The sequence below is a fragment of the Coccinella septempunctata genome, chromosome 4, assembly GCF_907165205.1.
Source record: "Coccinella septempunctata chromosome 4, icCocSept1.1, whole genome shotgun sequence".
Taxonomy (NCBI): Eukaryota; Metazoa; Arthropoda; class Insecta; order Coleoptera; family Coccinellidae; genus Coccinella; species Coccinella septempunctata.
The window spans coordinates 31,232,981-31,251,422 of NC_058192.1; the positions used below are offsets into that span (position 1 = coordinate 31,232,981).

At 40.1% G+C, this 18,442-nt stretch overlaps 1 protein-coding gene across 1 annotated transcript in view; it reads left to right on the plus strand.

Annotated features, from left to right (window-relative positions):
- The window catches only part of LOC123311362, a 1,278,848-nt gene that overhangs the window by 162,027 nt on the left and 1,098,379 nt on the right, over nucleotides 1-18,442 (plus strand). The window contains exon 5 of the mRNA XM_044895271.1: nucleotides 16,864-17,077. Coding sequence (XP_044751206.1) covers nucleotides 16,864-17,077 — 214 coding nt within the window. The remainder of the gene's footprint in view (nucleotides 1-16,863; nucleotides 17,078-18,442) is intronic.

Genomic DNA, 18,442 nt, shown 5'->3' on the forward strand with positions numbered 1-18,442 from the left:
ATCAACACTATCAACAAACATTGGAAACAGCAGTAAGGGTCCTAAGAAGTGAAGATCCGCTTCTGAAGTTTGTAGCTCAGCATGAACTCGCGAACCACGGAGCCTTCCTATTCCGAGCTGCACAGAGAGCCTTGGAGAAGCTCGGTATAACCGGCGTGTCGATCGATCCTGAGCGTGCTGGAGCACCGATCACTCAAGCGGACCAAAGAAGGCTAGCAAGACTGATCCGGAAGTCTCAGTCGAATACATTACTCGAACATCATATGAGTAAGAGCCTGCACTCCATATTTTTCAGGAGTTTAAAAGACCAAGATCTGTCGGAAGAATTGTCTTTCGCCTTTCTAAAGTCGGCTAGCCTTAAGTCAGAGACGGAGGGATTTGTGATGGCGTGTCAGGATGGAGTAATAAATACCAGATGGTATAAAAAGAACATCATGAAAATGGACACCCCAACAACGTGCAGAGCGTGCCATAGTCAACAAGAAACGATTATGCACATTCTTTCCGCCTGCAGAGTCCATGCTCCATCGGGGTATATAGAGAGACACAACGCGGCACTCCGAGTTCTCTACTTCCATCTGAGGGCGGCATATGAGATAGACAAAGAACCGGTGCTACCATATGTGCCTCTGGAGATTGAAGCGGTGGTCCAGAACGAGAAAGCTCGAATATACTGGAACTATCCTGTCTCAACAACACGGCAGATCAATGCAATAAAGCCAGACATACTTCTTTTGGACAAAGAGCTGAAGGAATTGTTCGTCGTGGAATTCTCATCCCCTGCAGAAAACAACATGGTGATGAAGGAAGAACAGAAAAGGCAAAAATACAAAGATCTTGTTTTCGAGCTTGGAACGATGTACCCGGGTCATAAAGTTAGGATGGTTGTACTGATCATAGGATGTCTCGGAGGAATGAGAGCCAACTACGTGGAAGAATTGAAGATTATTCCGGCCTGCAGATCTTGGGCCGAGATACTAGCGCACAGAATGCAGAAGGCGGTGTTGCTTGGGTCACTGCATATCATCAGATCCCATGAACTCTAGATGCCACTTGCAGCTCATCTCTTTTGTTAAGGGACGCTGCAAGGGCCGGACGAAGAACTTCTCCGTCGAAAGTGTGAGGGGTTTTTAGTGAGTAGCCAAACAAGATCTCGGAGTCTCACACTACCTAGAGTGCGGACCCTCTGGGCGCCCATAAAGGGTTTTCCCCTCACACGAAGGAAAAAAAAAAAAAAAAAAAAAAAAATAATAATAATAAGATAGGCACACTGAAAAAATTTCAAAATACAGAGATCTCGAGGAACAGACCAGAAGACAGTGGAAGCTGAAAGATATCAAGACCATCCCTATTGTCATTTCATCTACAGGCCTGATACCGAAGAAACTACTAGAGAACTTGAGGAAACTTCAGTTGGACGAAAATATCTATAGAGTCATGCAGAAGGCGGTACTGCTCAGAACGGCGAGAACTGTATGCAAGTACATGGGGAATGCAGAAGAACACCGTCTGCTCCGACAGGAAGTGCGGGTGGAGCAGGAATCCAACCTACAGCAGGGAGGCGAGGAGCGACCCGGACCCGACCACCATCACGAGCCCGAAAACCTGGAAAGGGCTCCAACAGAGCTTAATCCTTTTGATATCTGAGATATCTGGGATAAGTGAATTTTCCTCTGGAGAGGAGTGTGAAAGCCGCAAGGCTAAAGTCATAACTTTATTAATCCTTTTAGACATTGTATAAAATGTATAGGATGAGTCGAGAAAAACAAGATTTATGAATTACAAAGTATCAAGAAAATAATCCTTAACGCTATAATAACACTTAGACAATAGCAATTCTTTTACTAAATTCTAATATCTATTTAGATTCGCCGATTTAACATTATTAGGAAGATGATTGAACAATTTAATGGACTGGTAAATGATGGATTGTTCGAATTTAGCAGTTTTATGTAATGGGAATGCTAATGTTTTTTTTATTCCTAGTGATATAGTCATGAAAACTAGATAATTTCAACAAGTTTTTTTCATTTTCTTTCGCATAAACCAAGCCTCTGTAAATAAAAATTGAAGCAAGTGTCAAATATAAGCGAGAGGTTGGCGTGACTCGTGGCATGTTGCCGGTTTTAGCGGCACTCCATAGTTTGAAATGGAACAATTGAATAAAAAACGCGAACTGAAAGTGGCTTTGTGCTTGGCAATGTATCTGAATATTCCAAAGAAGAGAAACAGAAGATGTTGAGCGAAAGAATGTATGGAAAATCGTACCTACATATGGACATATGCCTCTCTTGAATGAGTTGCGTGAAAATTTTCCTATGGACTTCAGGAACTATTTGAGAATGGATGCCGAATACATTAAGTCCCTACTCCAGAAGCTTGAATCTATATAAATTAAAAACTTATATGAATAATCATCAATTAATACATACCTACATGTATTCACGAATTTTGAACGTATATACTTCTTTAATTAGAAACCCGCGCGAATACACAAACGCCCCGAATCCAAAAAAACTCAGTCACTCGGGTTAGCTGCTCGCGAGTTTTTACACGTCCAAAAATCGGGCGAAGATTTGCCCTTACACTAGCATTCTTTCGCAAGCGATTGGCAGGGGGCGTTAGAGTCGCGCAGGAAAGAGCGTTAGTGTAAAGGTGCCTCAATACCAGCGCACGGCGATTTAATTCTAAAGACATCCATACACGTTGAGTTTATTATAATATCGTACAAACTAAAAATTTTTCTGCTTTATGTCTAATTGTTTCGGTTATTCGAAAGCACTAGAGTTGAGCGATGAATCAGTCTCATGCTCACAGTGCGCTAATAGATTCCATCTTGCTTGTGCCAATACGACGTTGGATTGTAGGAAGTGGATTTGCAATTATTGCTCGAGATCTCGAAGGGGAAGAAATGTTCCCACCAATTCTGCTTCATCAAGCTGCCCCACACCGTCGGCGAGCCGGGCTGAGTCTGATGATGCTCCACTTACAATGCGTCATTTTAAGGAGTTGATGGCTAAGTTGGACTCACTCACAACCAATGTTGTTTCAATCAAGGATAACATTAACTCCATTCGACCATAACTTCTGTCGAATCAAGTAGCATAATAAAGTTTTGCTGGAAAAACATGAATCACAACTGCTCTGTTGCGAAAATAATTACTCCTCGCTATCTAACGGATTTGGTGCTTTGAGGGATGACATCGCAGGCCTACAGGAAAGAACGAGTAGAGTTTTGGCTAAGGTTGAAAATGACAGTGATCAATCTGGACTGGACTCGTCTGAGATCTTGGAGAGAGTGCGCAGATCACACAACTTTATCCTCAGGAATTTGCCGGAGACGGCCGATGACCCCTCAGATGGTGACGTAGCTCACAATATTGTAGGCCATATTGATCCTCCTGGTACACAACATATTATTTCGCAAAACAGAATTGAAAAGAGGAAGGGGGAGAAACCGCGACCTTTGTTAATTAAATTCTCGAACCCTGTTACTGCCCGGACGATATTGAGAAACAAGAAGCTCATCTCAATTTCAGCTATTTTCAGCGGAGTTACTATATCTGATGATGCTACTCCTTATCAGATCTCCTGTTTGCAGAGAAAACTTGAAGGCTCGTCAATCTCGTGGAGAAACGAAGAGGCATTCCAACTGTTATCCATGTGGGCGATTCTTCGCAGCGAAAAAACTAAGCTGTTCATTTCATGACTGGACCATCATGTACACAAATGCGAGTTCTATCAAGAATAAGCTGGATGAATTGTGCGCAACTGTTTCTCTTCTGAAACCTGAGATTATTTGCATTACTGAAACTTGGCTACATGATGGTTTTTCAGATTGCTGTTTCAAAATTCCAGGGTTCGAAATATATCGTCGTGATGGTGACATCAACGTTGGTTTTGATGGAGTTTGTATATATCTCTCACATGAGATCGTGAGATCATTCAAGGTTCAAGCCCATGTTCATGACTTACCCGGTATAGATAATCTGTTTCTTCGGCTGACTACCGATAATTTTTCTGCATTAATTGGTTGCATATATCGCCCCCATGCTTCCACTTCAGATTCTCTTCTTTGTGACCTCATGATCTCTCTTTCGCTTGCTAATCGAAACCTCATAATAACTGGAGACTTCAATTACTCAGGCATCGTGTGGACCAATGGTCCGGCTTTGCCGTCCTCATCCAGCTCCCTGTCTGCATCATTTCGCTCAGCCCCTGAGGAGGCCGGCCTAGTTCAGCTCATTGATCGCCCAACACGCTATTGTCATATAGTATATTCTGAGTGTTATCCGTACGAAAAGAAATCTTTGGCAGCGATACCTACGTCATAGAAATAGGGAAGATTACGACAATCATCGCCGATGCTCCAACCGTTTGTCTGCTCTCCTCGGTGATGCCAGGAGAAGTTATGAGGATCGTATTGCCTCCTCGAGTAACCGTAAAAAATTTTTCAAACATGTTCGCTCAATGCTTAATTCGAAGGTCACTATTCCTTCGTTGCGTAGAACACCTGATGATGTTTGTCGCGGTGACGATGAAACAGTTGCTGTATTTGCTAAGTGCTTTGCTGAGCCATTCACTCGGGAACCTCCTGGGGTTATGCCGGAGGTTGGAGCCGCTCGGTCTGCTGCTTCTTTGTACTGCGTCGAGGTGACTGAGGAGGAGGTTGGAGGATTGTTGAGTCAGCTTGATCCCTCTAGCGCCCCTGAACCCGATGATCTTCCCGCCATTGTTTTAAAATCTTGCGCCGATCAGATTTCTAAGCCTCCTACTGTGATCATCCGTTCCTCTTTTAGTTCGGCTCGGGTGCCGCAGGCATGGCGTTTGGCGAGAATAACGCCTATCTTCAAGGCGGCAGACAGACACTCAGCATCCAACTATAGGCCTATTAGTCTGACTTCCATTGTGGCGAAAATTGCTGAAAAGGTCATCTGCTCACGCATGCTATCTTTCTTGATCTCCAACAAAACGATACCCGACTGTCAACACGGTTTTGTTCCGGGCCGCTCGGTGATAACGTGCCTGCTTGAGTCCCTGAATGCATGGACTAAATCTCTCGATTCGAATAACCCTGTTGATGTGGTATATTTGGATTTCTCAAGAGCGTTCGATCGCGTTCCCTTGAGGAGACTTCTTCACTAGCTGGAACATTTTGTCATTAGAGGGGAGTTACTTCGTTGGATATAATCATTTCTGAGTGAACGCCGGTTTGCGGTTAGGTCGGTGCATCACTGTCCCAGAACGAGCCTGTAACGAGTGGTGTCAAACAGGGCTCTGTCCTCGGGCCACTGCTTTTTCTGATATACTTGGCTGATCTCCCACTGGCTGTTTCGACTTCTTGTTCCTCTTACGCAGATGACTTTAGGATATTTGCCGAGGCGCGTTCTTCTACGATTCAGAGGAATCTGAATCGTATAGCTGAGTGGTGTCGTTAGTGGCTTCTTCCCCTTAATGTTGGGCAGTGCAAGGTACTTTATTTGGGAAGAAACAATACACGGCGAAGCTATTACATCGATGATGTTCCTCTTCAAGCTGTCGAGTAGGACAGCGACCTTGGAGTGATTGTGTCGTCGGATTTATCCTGGTTTGCTCACATAGATGGGATTGTCGCGAGGGCTAGGAGAGTGCTATACTTGATCCGGAAGCCATTTCCTTGGTGTTCGGTAGGTTCGGCAAATATACTATACAACAACTATGTGCGACCTATCCTGGAGTACGCCGGTCCTGTCTGGGCACCCACATTAGTGCGTGATCGTGAACGTCTCGAACGAGTCCAGCGTAGTGCAACGCGAGTGCCGTTTGGTGTTGTTCGGCCTACTTATCAGGAAAGATTACGCCTCTTCGGTCTCCGTACCTTGAGAAACCCGACCATACCTTTGCCAGCACTCCAAAGAGATATACGTGACAGTCGAGAGCGAGACGTCGAAGCGAGTAGACGTGTTGAGTGATTTTTCGATTACACGAGTTTTGTTAATGAGTTTTGTTAATGAGTTTTGTTGAGTTGTGTTGTATTCAGTCCAGATCAAATCGATCGTTGGTTGTGCAAATCACATCAGGTGAGACTTTTTCTATATAATAATTGGTGATTTTCGTTATTTTCTCTCTCATTGATATTTACCACCTTTGTAAAAAAAAAACGTTTAACCATTTCGGAGACCTCAGATAATGAGTGTTCCTACATGAAAGCTTCCGAAGAAGTCGACGACTTCAGCGAGAATGAGTCTGAAGGACAGACTACTTTATGAGAGGATAACGAGCAAATGAAAACTCAAATCGCGAAACTGAATGAAACAGTCCGCCAATTGATTGATGAACTCCGCCTAGCGAAAGAAAAAATAAATGAGCTTTCAGCGCCGAAACCTCCTGCATTTGCCGGAATTGCGAGTTCGGCAGAGAGAAATAATGTCACTTCTGACATTAAGAGGAATCAAGCAACGCTGATTGCTAAATCTCAAAACGCGCCCCCATCTAAACGCGCGCGTAAAGACAGCTCCTAGTCAGACGAGGAAAATACCAAAAGAGCACCTGAAGTGCCTAGAAAAGACAGAATCCCACCAATCACGATGATGGGCACCACAGATTGGGTGGATATTTCTAAAGCACTCTACTCCAAGAAATTCAATTATAGCCGCGCAACCGTAGTTAAAGATGGTATTAGAATCATCGCGTCAACCGTAGATGATTATAGAAAAATTACCAAATTTTTCGAACACCATGATAAAGAATTTTTTACCTACCAAATGGAATAAGAGAAGAAGATATATGCCGTCATCAGGCATTTACCAATCGACGCTGATCTCGCGTTGATTAAGGACGACCTGATATTCCAGGGAATATCAGACGCTGAGGTGTCCAGAATGACATCGTACAAGACGACGAAGCCCATTCCTCTCTACCTGGTTATAACTCTGAAAAATTAAATCTTCGAAGTGAAGCGACTCTAAAATCTCTGTATTGTGGTTGAACACAAAAAGAGGCCTGAAAGTCCAAGGCAGTGCTTTAGGTGTCAAAGGTACGGACATGCACAGAACAATTGCTCCTTTCCGTGGAGATGCGTGAAGTGCTCAGGAAGCCAGCAATGACCGCACACTCACCAGAAAAAGTGAAGAGAGAAATGCCACCCACATTCGTCTTATGGAGAAGAAGGCCATCCAGCTAGCTGCAAAGGATGTAGCGAGTTCAAGCTGGTGACCAGAAAGAAGAATTCCCGAAAACCAGCTGAACAGAAAAAGCCGGTAACAAAAACTGAAACTACTGTTCAAAAAATTCAGGAGAGCGCGAAGGCCAAACCTACAGAACCGGAAAAGAAAAGGGAGACTTCAAAACCGGTTCAGAAAAAAGAAGAACAGAAAAAGCCTTCAATGAAACAGGCTGTGATGAGTCAACAGGAGAAGAAAAAGATATCTGAATCAGCTGATGATTTAGATATCTTCCCGGAAAAAATTTTCAACAAGATAATGTAGAAAATTGAGAGGGAAATTGAGAAAAAACTCCAAGCATTATTCAGTAAACTGAATTAATGGACCTGAATGATATCAGGAAGAAATCCTTCAAGATTATCTCGTGGAACATAAACGGTATCAACACTCGGAAAACCGAGATAGAAGAAATAATATCAGAGAGACAACCTGATATTATAACCCTACAGAAAACAAGAATAAACCAGAAAAGAAGACTGAATTTCATGAATTATGAAACATATAGATTTGACAGAATTACAAACACCGGAGGAGGAGTAGCAATATTGGTGAGAACAGATCTGAAACACTACTTCAAAAGTAGATCCGATGAAATACAAGGAGAAACAGAAACAGTGACGATTGTTGCCGAATTAAATCGTCAAAGAGTCGAAATTACCTCGGCGTATAAGCCACCACAAAACAATGTATTAGAAGAAGTGATAAAGAACATTTTGGAAGGAACAAACCCGAAAATCAGAGATTTCAACTGGAAATCCCCATTATGGAACAGCAGAACGGAGAATAGAAATGGCAAAAAACTCAAGGATTTCGCCGAAAAACAAAACGCCATAGTGATTGGACCAGAGCTACCGACATATCTTGCTTTTGGTATGGGAATACCAGATGTAATAGATATCGCGATATTGAAAAATATAACTCAAGAATTCTCGCTTGAAAGATGGAACCCCACACCACAATCCCGTGGAATTGACAATTGGAGAAGAACCAAGAGAAAAACTGATGGAAATGAGGGAATATACCAATTGGGCTAAATACAGCCATTTAATACAATCGGAAATAACAGAAATTCCAACAATAAGCACTCCAGAGGATCTGGAATGTGCGGTTGATAAACTGTAACAGATTATATTCAAGGCTTACGAAAAAAACACGAGAAGAGTGAAGAGACCAGCACCAAGTCATCTGCATGGCGATACGCCTAAAGAAGTAAAAGATCTTATACGAGAAAATCGAAGACTCAGAAGAATATATCGGATGAATAAAAATGATCTGAATAGTAGGAACCTCAACCGACATAGCTAAGTTCTGAAAAATGCCCTGAAAGATCTAAGAACAAACAGATGGAACAAAAGGGTTCAAGAACTGAATACAATCGATCATTCTGCATGAAGAATGCAAAAAAGGCTATGATGAGAAAAGACTCCTGGCGTATACCAATACTGATAAGGCAGATGCATTGGCGGACTCGATCGAACGAGAATCGAGAATAAATTACAGTATAGACGACGATATCGAAGATTTGGAAGAACTGGTTGAAGAAAATGATGAAGAAATGGATGAATTACCAGCGACTGCTGAAATAGACAAGCCAACATTGCCAAATCAAATCAGGGAAATAATTAGAAGTTTGAAGAAGAGGAAAGCTCCCGGAAGCGATAAAATAACGAATGTTATGTTAAAGAAATTACCTAGAAGAGGTAAAGCCGTTCTAACAAATATCGCGAAAGGAATTATGAGGACAGAACACTACCCAGGAAAATGGAAAACAGCGGATGTTACAGTGTTCAATAAACCATTCTTAGAGAAGAAGTTCCCACAAAACTATAGACCGATAAGTCTACTGTCGGCGTTAGGAAAAGTAGTAGAAAGAATTATAGGCACGAGGCTAAATGAGGAAACCAAAAATCTGAAACTAATACCACCAGAACAGTTCGGATGCAGAAGAGAGCATTCAACAGAGCAACAATAATTAAGGCTCACAGAAAACATTAAAGAGGGATTCCAAAATAAACAAGCTACAGGTCTTGTTTTACTAGAGGTCGCCAGAGCATTCGACAGAGTATGGAGTAAGGATTGATATATAAGATGAGATGTGCTGGATATTCGATCAAAATATGCAAGTTGATCAGGAATTACCTCAAAAATAGAAGATTTAACGTGAAAGTGGGAGGAGAATGCTCCTCAACAAGAGATATAGAGTCTGGAGTACCCCAAGGATCAGTACTTGGGCCACTTGTGTACAACATATGCATCCACGATATTCCGAAAAATCCAAGAACCATGCTAACGTTATATGCTGACGACACAGGCATAGCAACTCGACACCGCAACCCAGAAGTAATAGAACGAGTTCTACAAGAAACGATTGACGAAACAAATGACTGGTGCGTAAAGTGGAAAATCAAGCTCAGTGGACAAAAGAGCCAAGCAATATTACCGCAGAAGAGAAGACTGCGATCCACAACGAAACTGGAAGTTGACGGCGAAGAAATCGACTTGAAAAATGAAGCCAAATATTTAGAAATAACGCTTGACAAAGGACTTACTTGGAAAAGTAATATCAAACAAGCAATCGACAAAACGAAAGCAGCGATGAATAGACTCTACCCTCTGATAGGAAGAAGAAGCCACATGTCTAACGACAAAAAATTGAAGATAATCAGAGTCGTTACTAGGCCTCAACTGACTTATGGATCAGTTGCTTAGGGTTTCGCGGCAAAGAGCCATATCAAAAGAATTCAGGCCCCTGAAAATAAGCTGCTACGATGTGGAATAGATGCACCTTGGTTTGTCAGGAATAGACAGATTTATAGGGACCTGAAATGGAAAAACATAACGGAATTCATGAACAGAAAAGCAGAGAAATTATTCGAAACGGCGAAAAACCATCTGAATCAAGAATTCAGGAGACTAGTGGACTACGACCCAGAGGAAGACAAAAAGAGAATGCGAATTTACCGAAGGAGAGCAAGAGATCAATCAAGAAGAGATTAAAATAAGAACATGAACTTATTGAAAAATCCAATAAAGTGTTATCCTACAAAGGATAAACACATAAATCCCAGCATGATAGTGTGCGAGAAGAAAACCGACTAAGGGATGAACGGTTTATAGGCAAATGCCCGGAACGAATATTCAAGAAGCAGTTAAGGGTTTTTAGTGGGTCTCGAGCTCAGAAGAGTAAGAAACCCCACACATGTTCCTCCTCAGGAGAGGGTGGTTCGTCTGACTTGCAGATTTTCCCCCTGCTACACCAAAAAAAAACGAGATATGGGACATGCCTCGGAAATTCCTGTATCGCTCTCTACCTAACGGAGACCCAAAATGGCGACAGGTTGGAGATATGGTCGACCACTGAGTGTTCGCCGACTACAACCTGAGCACATAACCCTCCGTCTACATTGGGCTCGAGAGCACGTGTCTTGCCCGAAGAATTTTGGAATTCTGTATTGTTTTCCAATGTATGTTTATACGGAATATGTTTAATACAGGATAGCCATCGGATTCGTGTGTGGAGAGGGCCAACGAGAGCAGCTCAACTCGCCCATTCTCGTCCCGTGCCTCCCTTTGCCGGAGGAAGTGCCATGTTTTGGGCTGGTATCATATCCAATGGTCGCGCAGTTTTAATTCATATTCAGAGCACAATGACTGGTGATAGATACCTCAGGGAGATTCTACATCCTCACGTAAGGTTGTGGCGAGCGGCTCTTGAAGATCCTTTCGTTTTTATGGACGATAATGGCCGACCTCATCGCACTAAAGCTGTAAATGAATATTTGAAGGCATCAATCGCATAGATGCTAGTGGGGGAAAATACTCATTACTAAGCTGTATTCTGGTTATCATTTCCAAAGAAAATGATCATATTGTAACTTTATGCTTTGCTCAATAATACTTTTTTTCTGAAATAAAGGTAAATAGTGAGAAATAAAGTTTGTACAAAAACTGTTGGTGCATTTTTTCACTTGAAACTAATCCATTGATTAGTACATACTCCAATAATTTTTAAGAAAAAATAACTTTCGGAGATTTAGGGTGATGCAAAACTTTTGAATCTTTGTGTATATTATTACTCTAGAATGCTAATTCACTTGTAACAAATGCGGCGAAAATTTGGCAGTCGTCGTTTATGCGAATGCGCATCATTAGTTTATTTTCGAGTAGAACGTTGCCGTGTTCCTGAATATTCTGTTGATCGAATTTTATGAAGAGGGGACAATCCAAGTATCGAAGGAATACGTCAGACAACAACGCGTTTTCTTTCAGTCATTTGATATTTCAGTGGTGCACGATCTGGTCGGAGGTAAGGAGTTTTAAGTCACATTTTCCGAAATGAACTTGTTACTTGTCAATCATATCGAAAATAATAAATGTAAAAAAAATATTCAAAACTTCAATGAATTATCGAGTTTCACTGATAGCAAATTCCATCGGTATCTAGTAGTATCGCACTAGATCAAGATATTTTAAAATTGTTGCACGGAGTTTATAATATGCACTCAATGCGTAGGTACCAGTTCATCTAATGGAATCTGCGATAATATCGAACTCCATTAGTGGTATTAACTTTAGATCATCACAAAATTATGAGTATACTTCGTGTCTTGCATTCCTCAAAGCAGCACCTGCGAAAGGTAGAAACTTATCCCAGTCCTGTTGATTGTCAGCCACACATGAATTGTCTGTAACTCTATTAACTCTTTCGGTGGGATTGGTCTGTGAATGATAATCATCGTTATATTCGATTCGAATACATATTGCGATTTGCGAAATTCGAAAATATTTTACCTTTGAGCTATCTGCCTTTATAACATATGATGACAGAAGGTACTCCAAAAACCGAAATTGCATCATTTTCGAGAAAGTTCGAATTTTTCGAAGTAGCATCACGTAAAGGAAACAGAAGAGTGAACTCACTGAAACTGTCAGAAACGGATAAAATGTCTTGATATCCACGAGGTGTCCGTGGTAATGGACCTATCAAATCAGTACTCAATAATAACTCCCAAAGCTCATTAACACAGTCTTACTTAACATCATACCAGCGGGTCGTTTTTGTGCAGGTTTCGTTTGCAAACAAACATTACATCGTCTCACGTATCTTGCTACATCCTCCCTCATTTGAGGCCAATAATATAATTGTGAAATTTGGTGTTTAATTAACACCACCATGCCCAGCCAAATGATTATGATGAAACCTTTGCAAAATTATTCGGCGCCTTCATCCGATTGCAACTCCGGAAACTTTGTACGGACGTGCTTATACAGCTTACCATCAGCCACTCTTCAACTTGGATATTTCCTAGGAGTGTCCTGAACGAATTTCAGCATGCCCAAAAACCAGGTATCAGATACAGGATCGTCAATCGAAGGATCAAAAATTCGAATTTCATCTACCACAGGCACGCTTCGAGAGAGAGTATCGGGGACTATATTATCATTACCTTTTCGACGCACAATTTAGGCCCGTAAGATTAATCGTAGTTTAAACTTCCGATTAATGTTAATCTATGGTTAAATTTAAACCATCCTTGATGGATTAACTATGTTAGATCTTGAGAAATAATCGTTATCCAAAGTTTAAACCCTCATTCTTGATTTAAACCACTATTAATCTCACGGGCCTAAAAAAGAATATTTTTGCTCGTCTGTTTCATCCTCAGATGATGACTGAATATGTGTACCCGCCATGAGGTTTGAAATATCGGAAGGAACAACCGAACCACGACGTTTTTCAAATAAACGTGTTTTACTATTTAATTCCGCTTGCATGTTAATAATATCTACTATTAAATTAGCTTTGGTTGCAATGTCTTGAGATTTTACTGCCTTGGATCTATTAGCTCTACCTATGTAGAATGGAATGTAGAATTTTTGTACTTAACTTTTTGGATGAATTACTCGCAATACCATCATTAAAATTACTCAACAAAGCATTCATCAGCTTTAGTCCCTTGATAATAATCATTGCTGGATGTGTTGGACGGATAAACCAAACCTGCCACTGCGGCCAAGCGGTCAGGCCAGCTCGTAGAGCTAGATCTCTCCCTCAGTCCCATCCTGCGGGTCATTGACGATGCTAAGGTTTTTAAGATGGGCTCTGAGTCTACAATGTCTTGTGAAAGCCGCCATTATAGATCTCAGATTCGTTCTAGAAAATCTTAGCCAACAACTGGTGTGAGGGCTAGGAGGCACTGAAATAGACCTGTGCGAGTGACGCAGTCCAGGACGGTTGCGCCAGTACTCCAGGACCTTTTGCCTTATCCAGCTGTTGTTGCAAATGGCTATCGCATAGATCAATGGAGAAGATTTTTCCCTACGCGGCTGTCGCCGACTTTTCCAGACTTGCACTGAGTTCAGTCAGCGGTTTACGACTGTAGACTCCGGCTCCAGATCCCTGACTGGTTCTGGAGCCATCAGTAAACCAGCAAGGTCCTTGTAGATAGAATTCCTTGTGACGGAGCCATTCGTCTCTGCTTGGAATCAGAGAACTGAAGGTTCCATCCGTGCTGGTTCTTGTGATTATATGATCAGTTCTCATGTCCATCACCTCGTCTGTCTCCAGTTGAACTGAAAGACGATTAGGCACGAAAATGAGTTTGTCAGGCTCATTTACGCTAAGGTGGTGGTGCCTGTGGGTTGCTAGTCTTGCCTCTCTCTGGACAAAAATGTGAAGGGGGGGAAGGCTAATAGCATCTCCATGGAGTAGTGCGGAACTACCCCAACAACAAACTAACTATAATCCATTCACTTTTATTTTAGCAGTCGGTTGGTCATGGAAATTTGACACATTTCACTCTGTGTCGTACGAAAATGTGGGGTTATGACGCTTGTCAAAACATTTTTTGGTTTTAAATCAAAGCTATGTTGCCCGTTCTACGTAAAAGTTTCTGTTACGGGGAACTTCGCAGTGCTTGCGAGGAAATTATTGGCCAATTCGTCAATTGGTGTCGGTCCAACAGAGTTGTTGTGAATGTCAATAAAACTGTTTACATTCATTTCGGTATTAGGAAAAACACAGTAGAGACTGTTGTACTAAATTACTCCAACTTCAATTTAAAATCTGCTGAAGAATGTAAATTTTTGGGAGTCTATATCGACAGGAATTTAACCTGGTCTACTCATATAAGTTTTCTCTGTAAAAAGCTCAATAACTCTTACTATGCCATCAATAGAGTGAAAGACATGCTACCTGTCAGCTCATTAATGCAGATCTACTATAGCCTAGTATATAGTCAACTCTCTTATAATATCTTACTCTGGGGAAACTGTGTAGAATTCAACAGAGCTTTCATAGCTCAAAAACGGATCATTCGTTTGATATTCAAATTAAGTTCTCGTACATCATGCAGACCAGTTTTCGTTGAAAATAATTTGCTTTCTCTACCATGTATATATATATTCAAATGTTCAATATATGCTAAAGAAAATTTTCTGAATTGGACCAAATTATGTGAAAACCATGAATATAGTACAAGGAACCAAGAAATTCTGCTTATACCTAAGCATAGAACAAAAAAGTTTGAGTATTCTCCCATGTACCAGAGTATAAGATTGTATAATTGTTTACCTAAAACTTTGAAGGCTCTCAAATTGCAACCATTCAAAAAGAAAATCAAGGATTTGTTAATTAATAAATGTTACTATTCTACTGTAGAATTTTGTAATGATTGTCCGTCACTTATCATTGATTGATGAATTTTTATTTTGACCTGTCCTATGCACTTTGTTGTCTAAAAGGATCAATAAACTATTATTATTATTATTATTACGTATTTTATCACAATGTCGAATCTCTTCGGAAAATATGTGACGAACATAATTGAAGTTTATACAAATGATTGAAGGCATACCAACTCCAGTTATTTGCATGGATAATACAAGAAATCAGTATAATATAATAATAATATGCACTAGCTTGTTCTTTATCTTCTTTGGCTAAAGTTTGAATACTAAGAAGGTTGATATCGGTTGAAGGAACAATAAAAACCTAGATCTCTATGGCGACGTTTCGGTGGTTTATTTCTCACCTTCCTCAGGCTACAATTAATAAAAAAACAATTTCAAACACAACAACGATATCACAATAATACAAAAAATATAAAAGGATTAAGTTGACAGTCAATCATAAATCAAAAAAGGACACAAATAAAAGTTGACCACAATGTATCAAACTGTATTGACTTAGGAATGGACAGAATGGAGAGACTCACCCGAGAGAGTTTGAATACGTTACATCAGTTGTAGATTTCAAAAATATCAACCCGAAAATGAAATGCATATGATGCAGTGGTTGGGAATGGGTATCTCCCGAAGGAATTAGCAGATAATTACAGGAATGTTAAATTCTTCAACAAAAATCATCTTGTATCAATATAAGAAAAAGGAATTAAAGGAAGTTTCAAGTCAAGATAAACTTTACCTTTGGACAAAAATTTCACATGAGTAAACAATTAACAGGACAACTGGCGCGTATTTGTGGCTGTTCATCTTAATAAATTGATATAATATTAATAATAATTAAATATTTATTGGTAGATACCTTAAGACATTTACAATGTATATGACAAGTCAAATGAAGAATAAAAAAATCAATTTTCGAGAACTTATTTTACGATGACATTCATCGAATATCCTGTAGTAAACTTTTCGCATTAATTCACTCAAACATAAAATTATCAAATGCCATTACTTTTTTTGGTCTCCCTATAGATTCACAATCTTTCTGATTTTGGATATATTCAACTGAAATATAAGTCGTTTAGATTCAGATGAAACATTATATAAATTCTCTTACATTGAAATATGTTCGCTACCGTCTGACGTATTGTGGATTTCAGAATATAACTATTTGAATGGGAGGACCTGAATTTTAAATAGCAATTCCTGAAACCCTGTCTTCTCTTTTTTCAATAACTTTCGGCATTTTCTTTATGAAAACTGATATTAGTTGTGGCAACGGCTTTATGATATTAACGACATTTCATGAGTGTCAACCTTACTCCGTTCTAGTTACAAAAACTTGAGAAAATTATTTCATGGTCAACTGACTTCTAAAATAAATGTGAAAGTATATGTCACTACTATTTATTTCCACTTGTATTTATTTCCACTCGTCCGTCGCTTGCAGTGTGAACTGTACTGTTCTCCTGTCCTGCCCTGGCGGTGTCCCGTACTTTATAGAAGAGACAGGGCCGGACTGGTTACAATATTTTTTTAGATGATGATTTAAACCAACAGCAGACACTAACAAATGATGAAGTATACTCTTTTATTTTCCCATTTTTGCAGTGCTGTTAATTGGCAACGTAGGCATCTTATGGTGGCAGAAATTGACCTCAATGTTTTTTATGACACTAAAAATGATGTTCATAATAAACAACGACGAAAATCCATAGAAATATTCAGGCCCCCACCACTCTCTCGCTCTATCTCACTACTAATAGGACACTAATAGAAGAAAAAAGGCAGAGAAGCATGAAGTTATTTCAGAAGAATACATCGTAGATCATCGTTTATTTATTTTTGTCTTCGGAGAAATGACTTTTCAGATGTCCTCGTATAAATAGTCTAAATGAAAACACAAATTTTCTCTATAAAACTTCCGAATAGCTTTTTTTCTAAATGTTGTGCACATAATAATGCTTATTTAATATAGTGTGATTTATTACAGTCGCCGTCTTTCAAGTTTTCCCGCAAAGCATCGTCCTCTTACTCACTCAAATTAGAACCACCCACTAAGCAGAAGATCAAAGCGAAAAGAAAACCCCTCAGTACTCCGGCATCACCAAGTAGAGCCAGAGATCCGCAGTGCACTTGTATGACAGCTGAGCAGTATGCCAGGCTCAAAGCACAGGATCCGAGATATAGGGGTAAGCAAAGCTGTTTCTAATAAACTTTTATTTCGCTACTTTGGTTTTTCCAAAGTTGTAGACGTTTCCATATTTTTGCAATACAAAATATTATTTATTTATGAACATAAGCATTGCTCAGTACATTAAACGGTACAACCTATTTGGAAATAAAAATTGAACAATAAGCATATATCAGTAAATCACGAACAAAACAATGAAGTTCACAAAAATGGCAACAATATTCTAGCTTGATGCGAGTAACACCTCACATCTAAAACAGTCAAAAATAAAAAACAAGTTCAAAACAGGAGACATAATATTAAAACGCTCCGTGACGCGGTGTAAAAAAAAGTGTTTAAGGTAGTTTGTATAGGGTGTCTCCTGGTAAAAAATATTCATGCTCCTAGTGTTGGATGACGGAACACAAAAATTAAACTTATACAACAATTCAGGGCAATAAATCATGCCATTCAACAACTTGTATACAAGCAAAGATCCAGGAGTAACCTCCTCGACTCCAAAGAGGGCAAGCGTAGTGAGGACCTCGCTGCATAGTCCAGGCGCCGAAATGAGACACAAAACTTGAATGCACACATACGCAGAAACCTATTCTGAACTCTCTCTCGAGACAGGCCATGTGAGTGACATACGACGGCGACCACACAACAGAGGCATACTCAGCAATACTTCTAACAAATGTGCAATAAAACAACCTGAAAGTTTCAACCGTGAAGTTGCCATTTCGCTGAATAAAACCGAGCATCTGCATACACCTCTTCCTAACCTCATATATGTGACTGCAGAAAGTCAACTCAGAGTCCAACAATACACCGAGGTCCCGAACCTCACTCACTCTCTGCAAACAACAGTTGTCGATATGATAACTATAAATAATCTAAGACTCGGGACCGATGAAATTATATAAGGTGACATTTATCAATATTTAACGACAATCTGTTAAGCTCACATCAAATGTAGAACAGGTCAAGGGCATGCTGTAAAGCGAGGGCATCGTCAGTAGTAGAGATGGTCCTGAAAATCTTTATATCGTTAGCAAACAGCAGAAAAAAACAACCCGACAAAACAACAGCGACATCGTTAATAAATAAGAGAAAAAGTATAGGTCCCAAGTTACTGCCTTGTGGCACCCCAGAAGGAGCAAAAAAGAAGGAAGAAAAAGAGTTCTTATATCGGACAGAGTAACGACGACCACGCAAGAAGATTTCGATCCAACCAAAAAGACTACCTCTGATACCCATGAGGTTGAGCTTATTCAACAATAAATTATGGTTAACCCTGTCGAATGCTTTCCGAAAATCAGTATAAATACAATCAACACTGCTTGCCACTCTCCATAGCAGACGTAACAAACAAAAACAAATT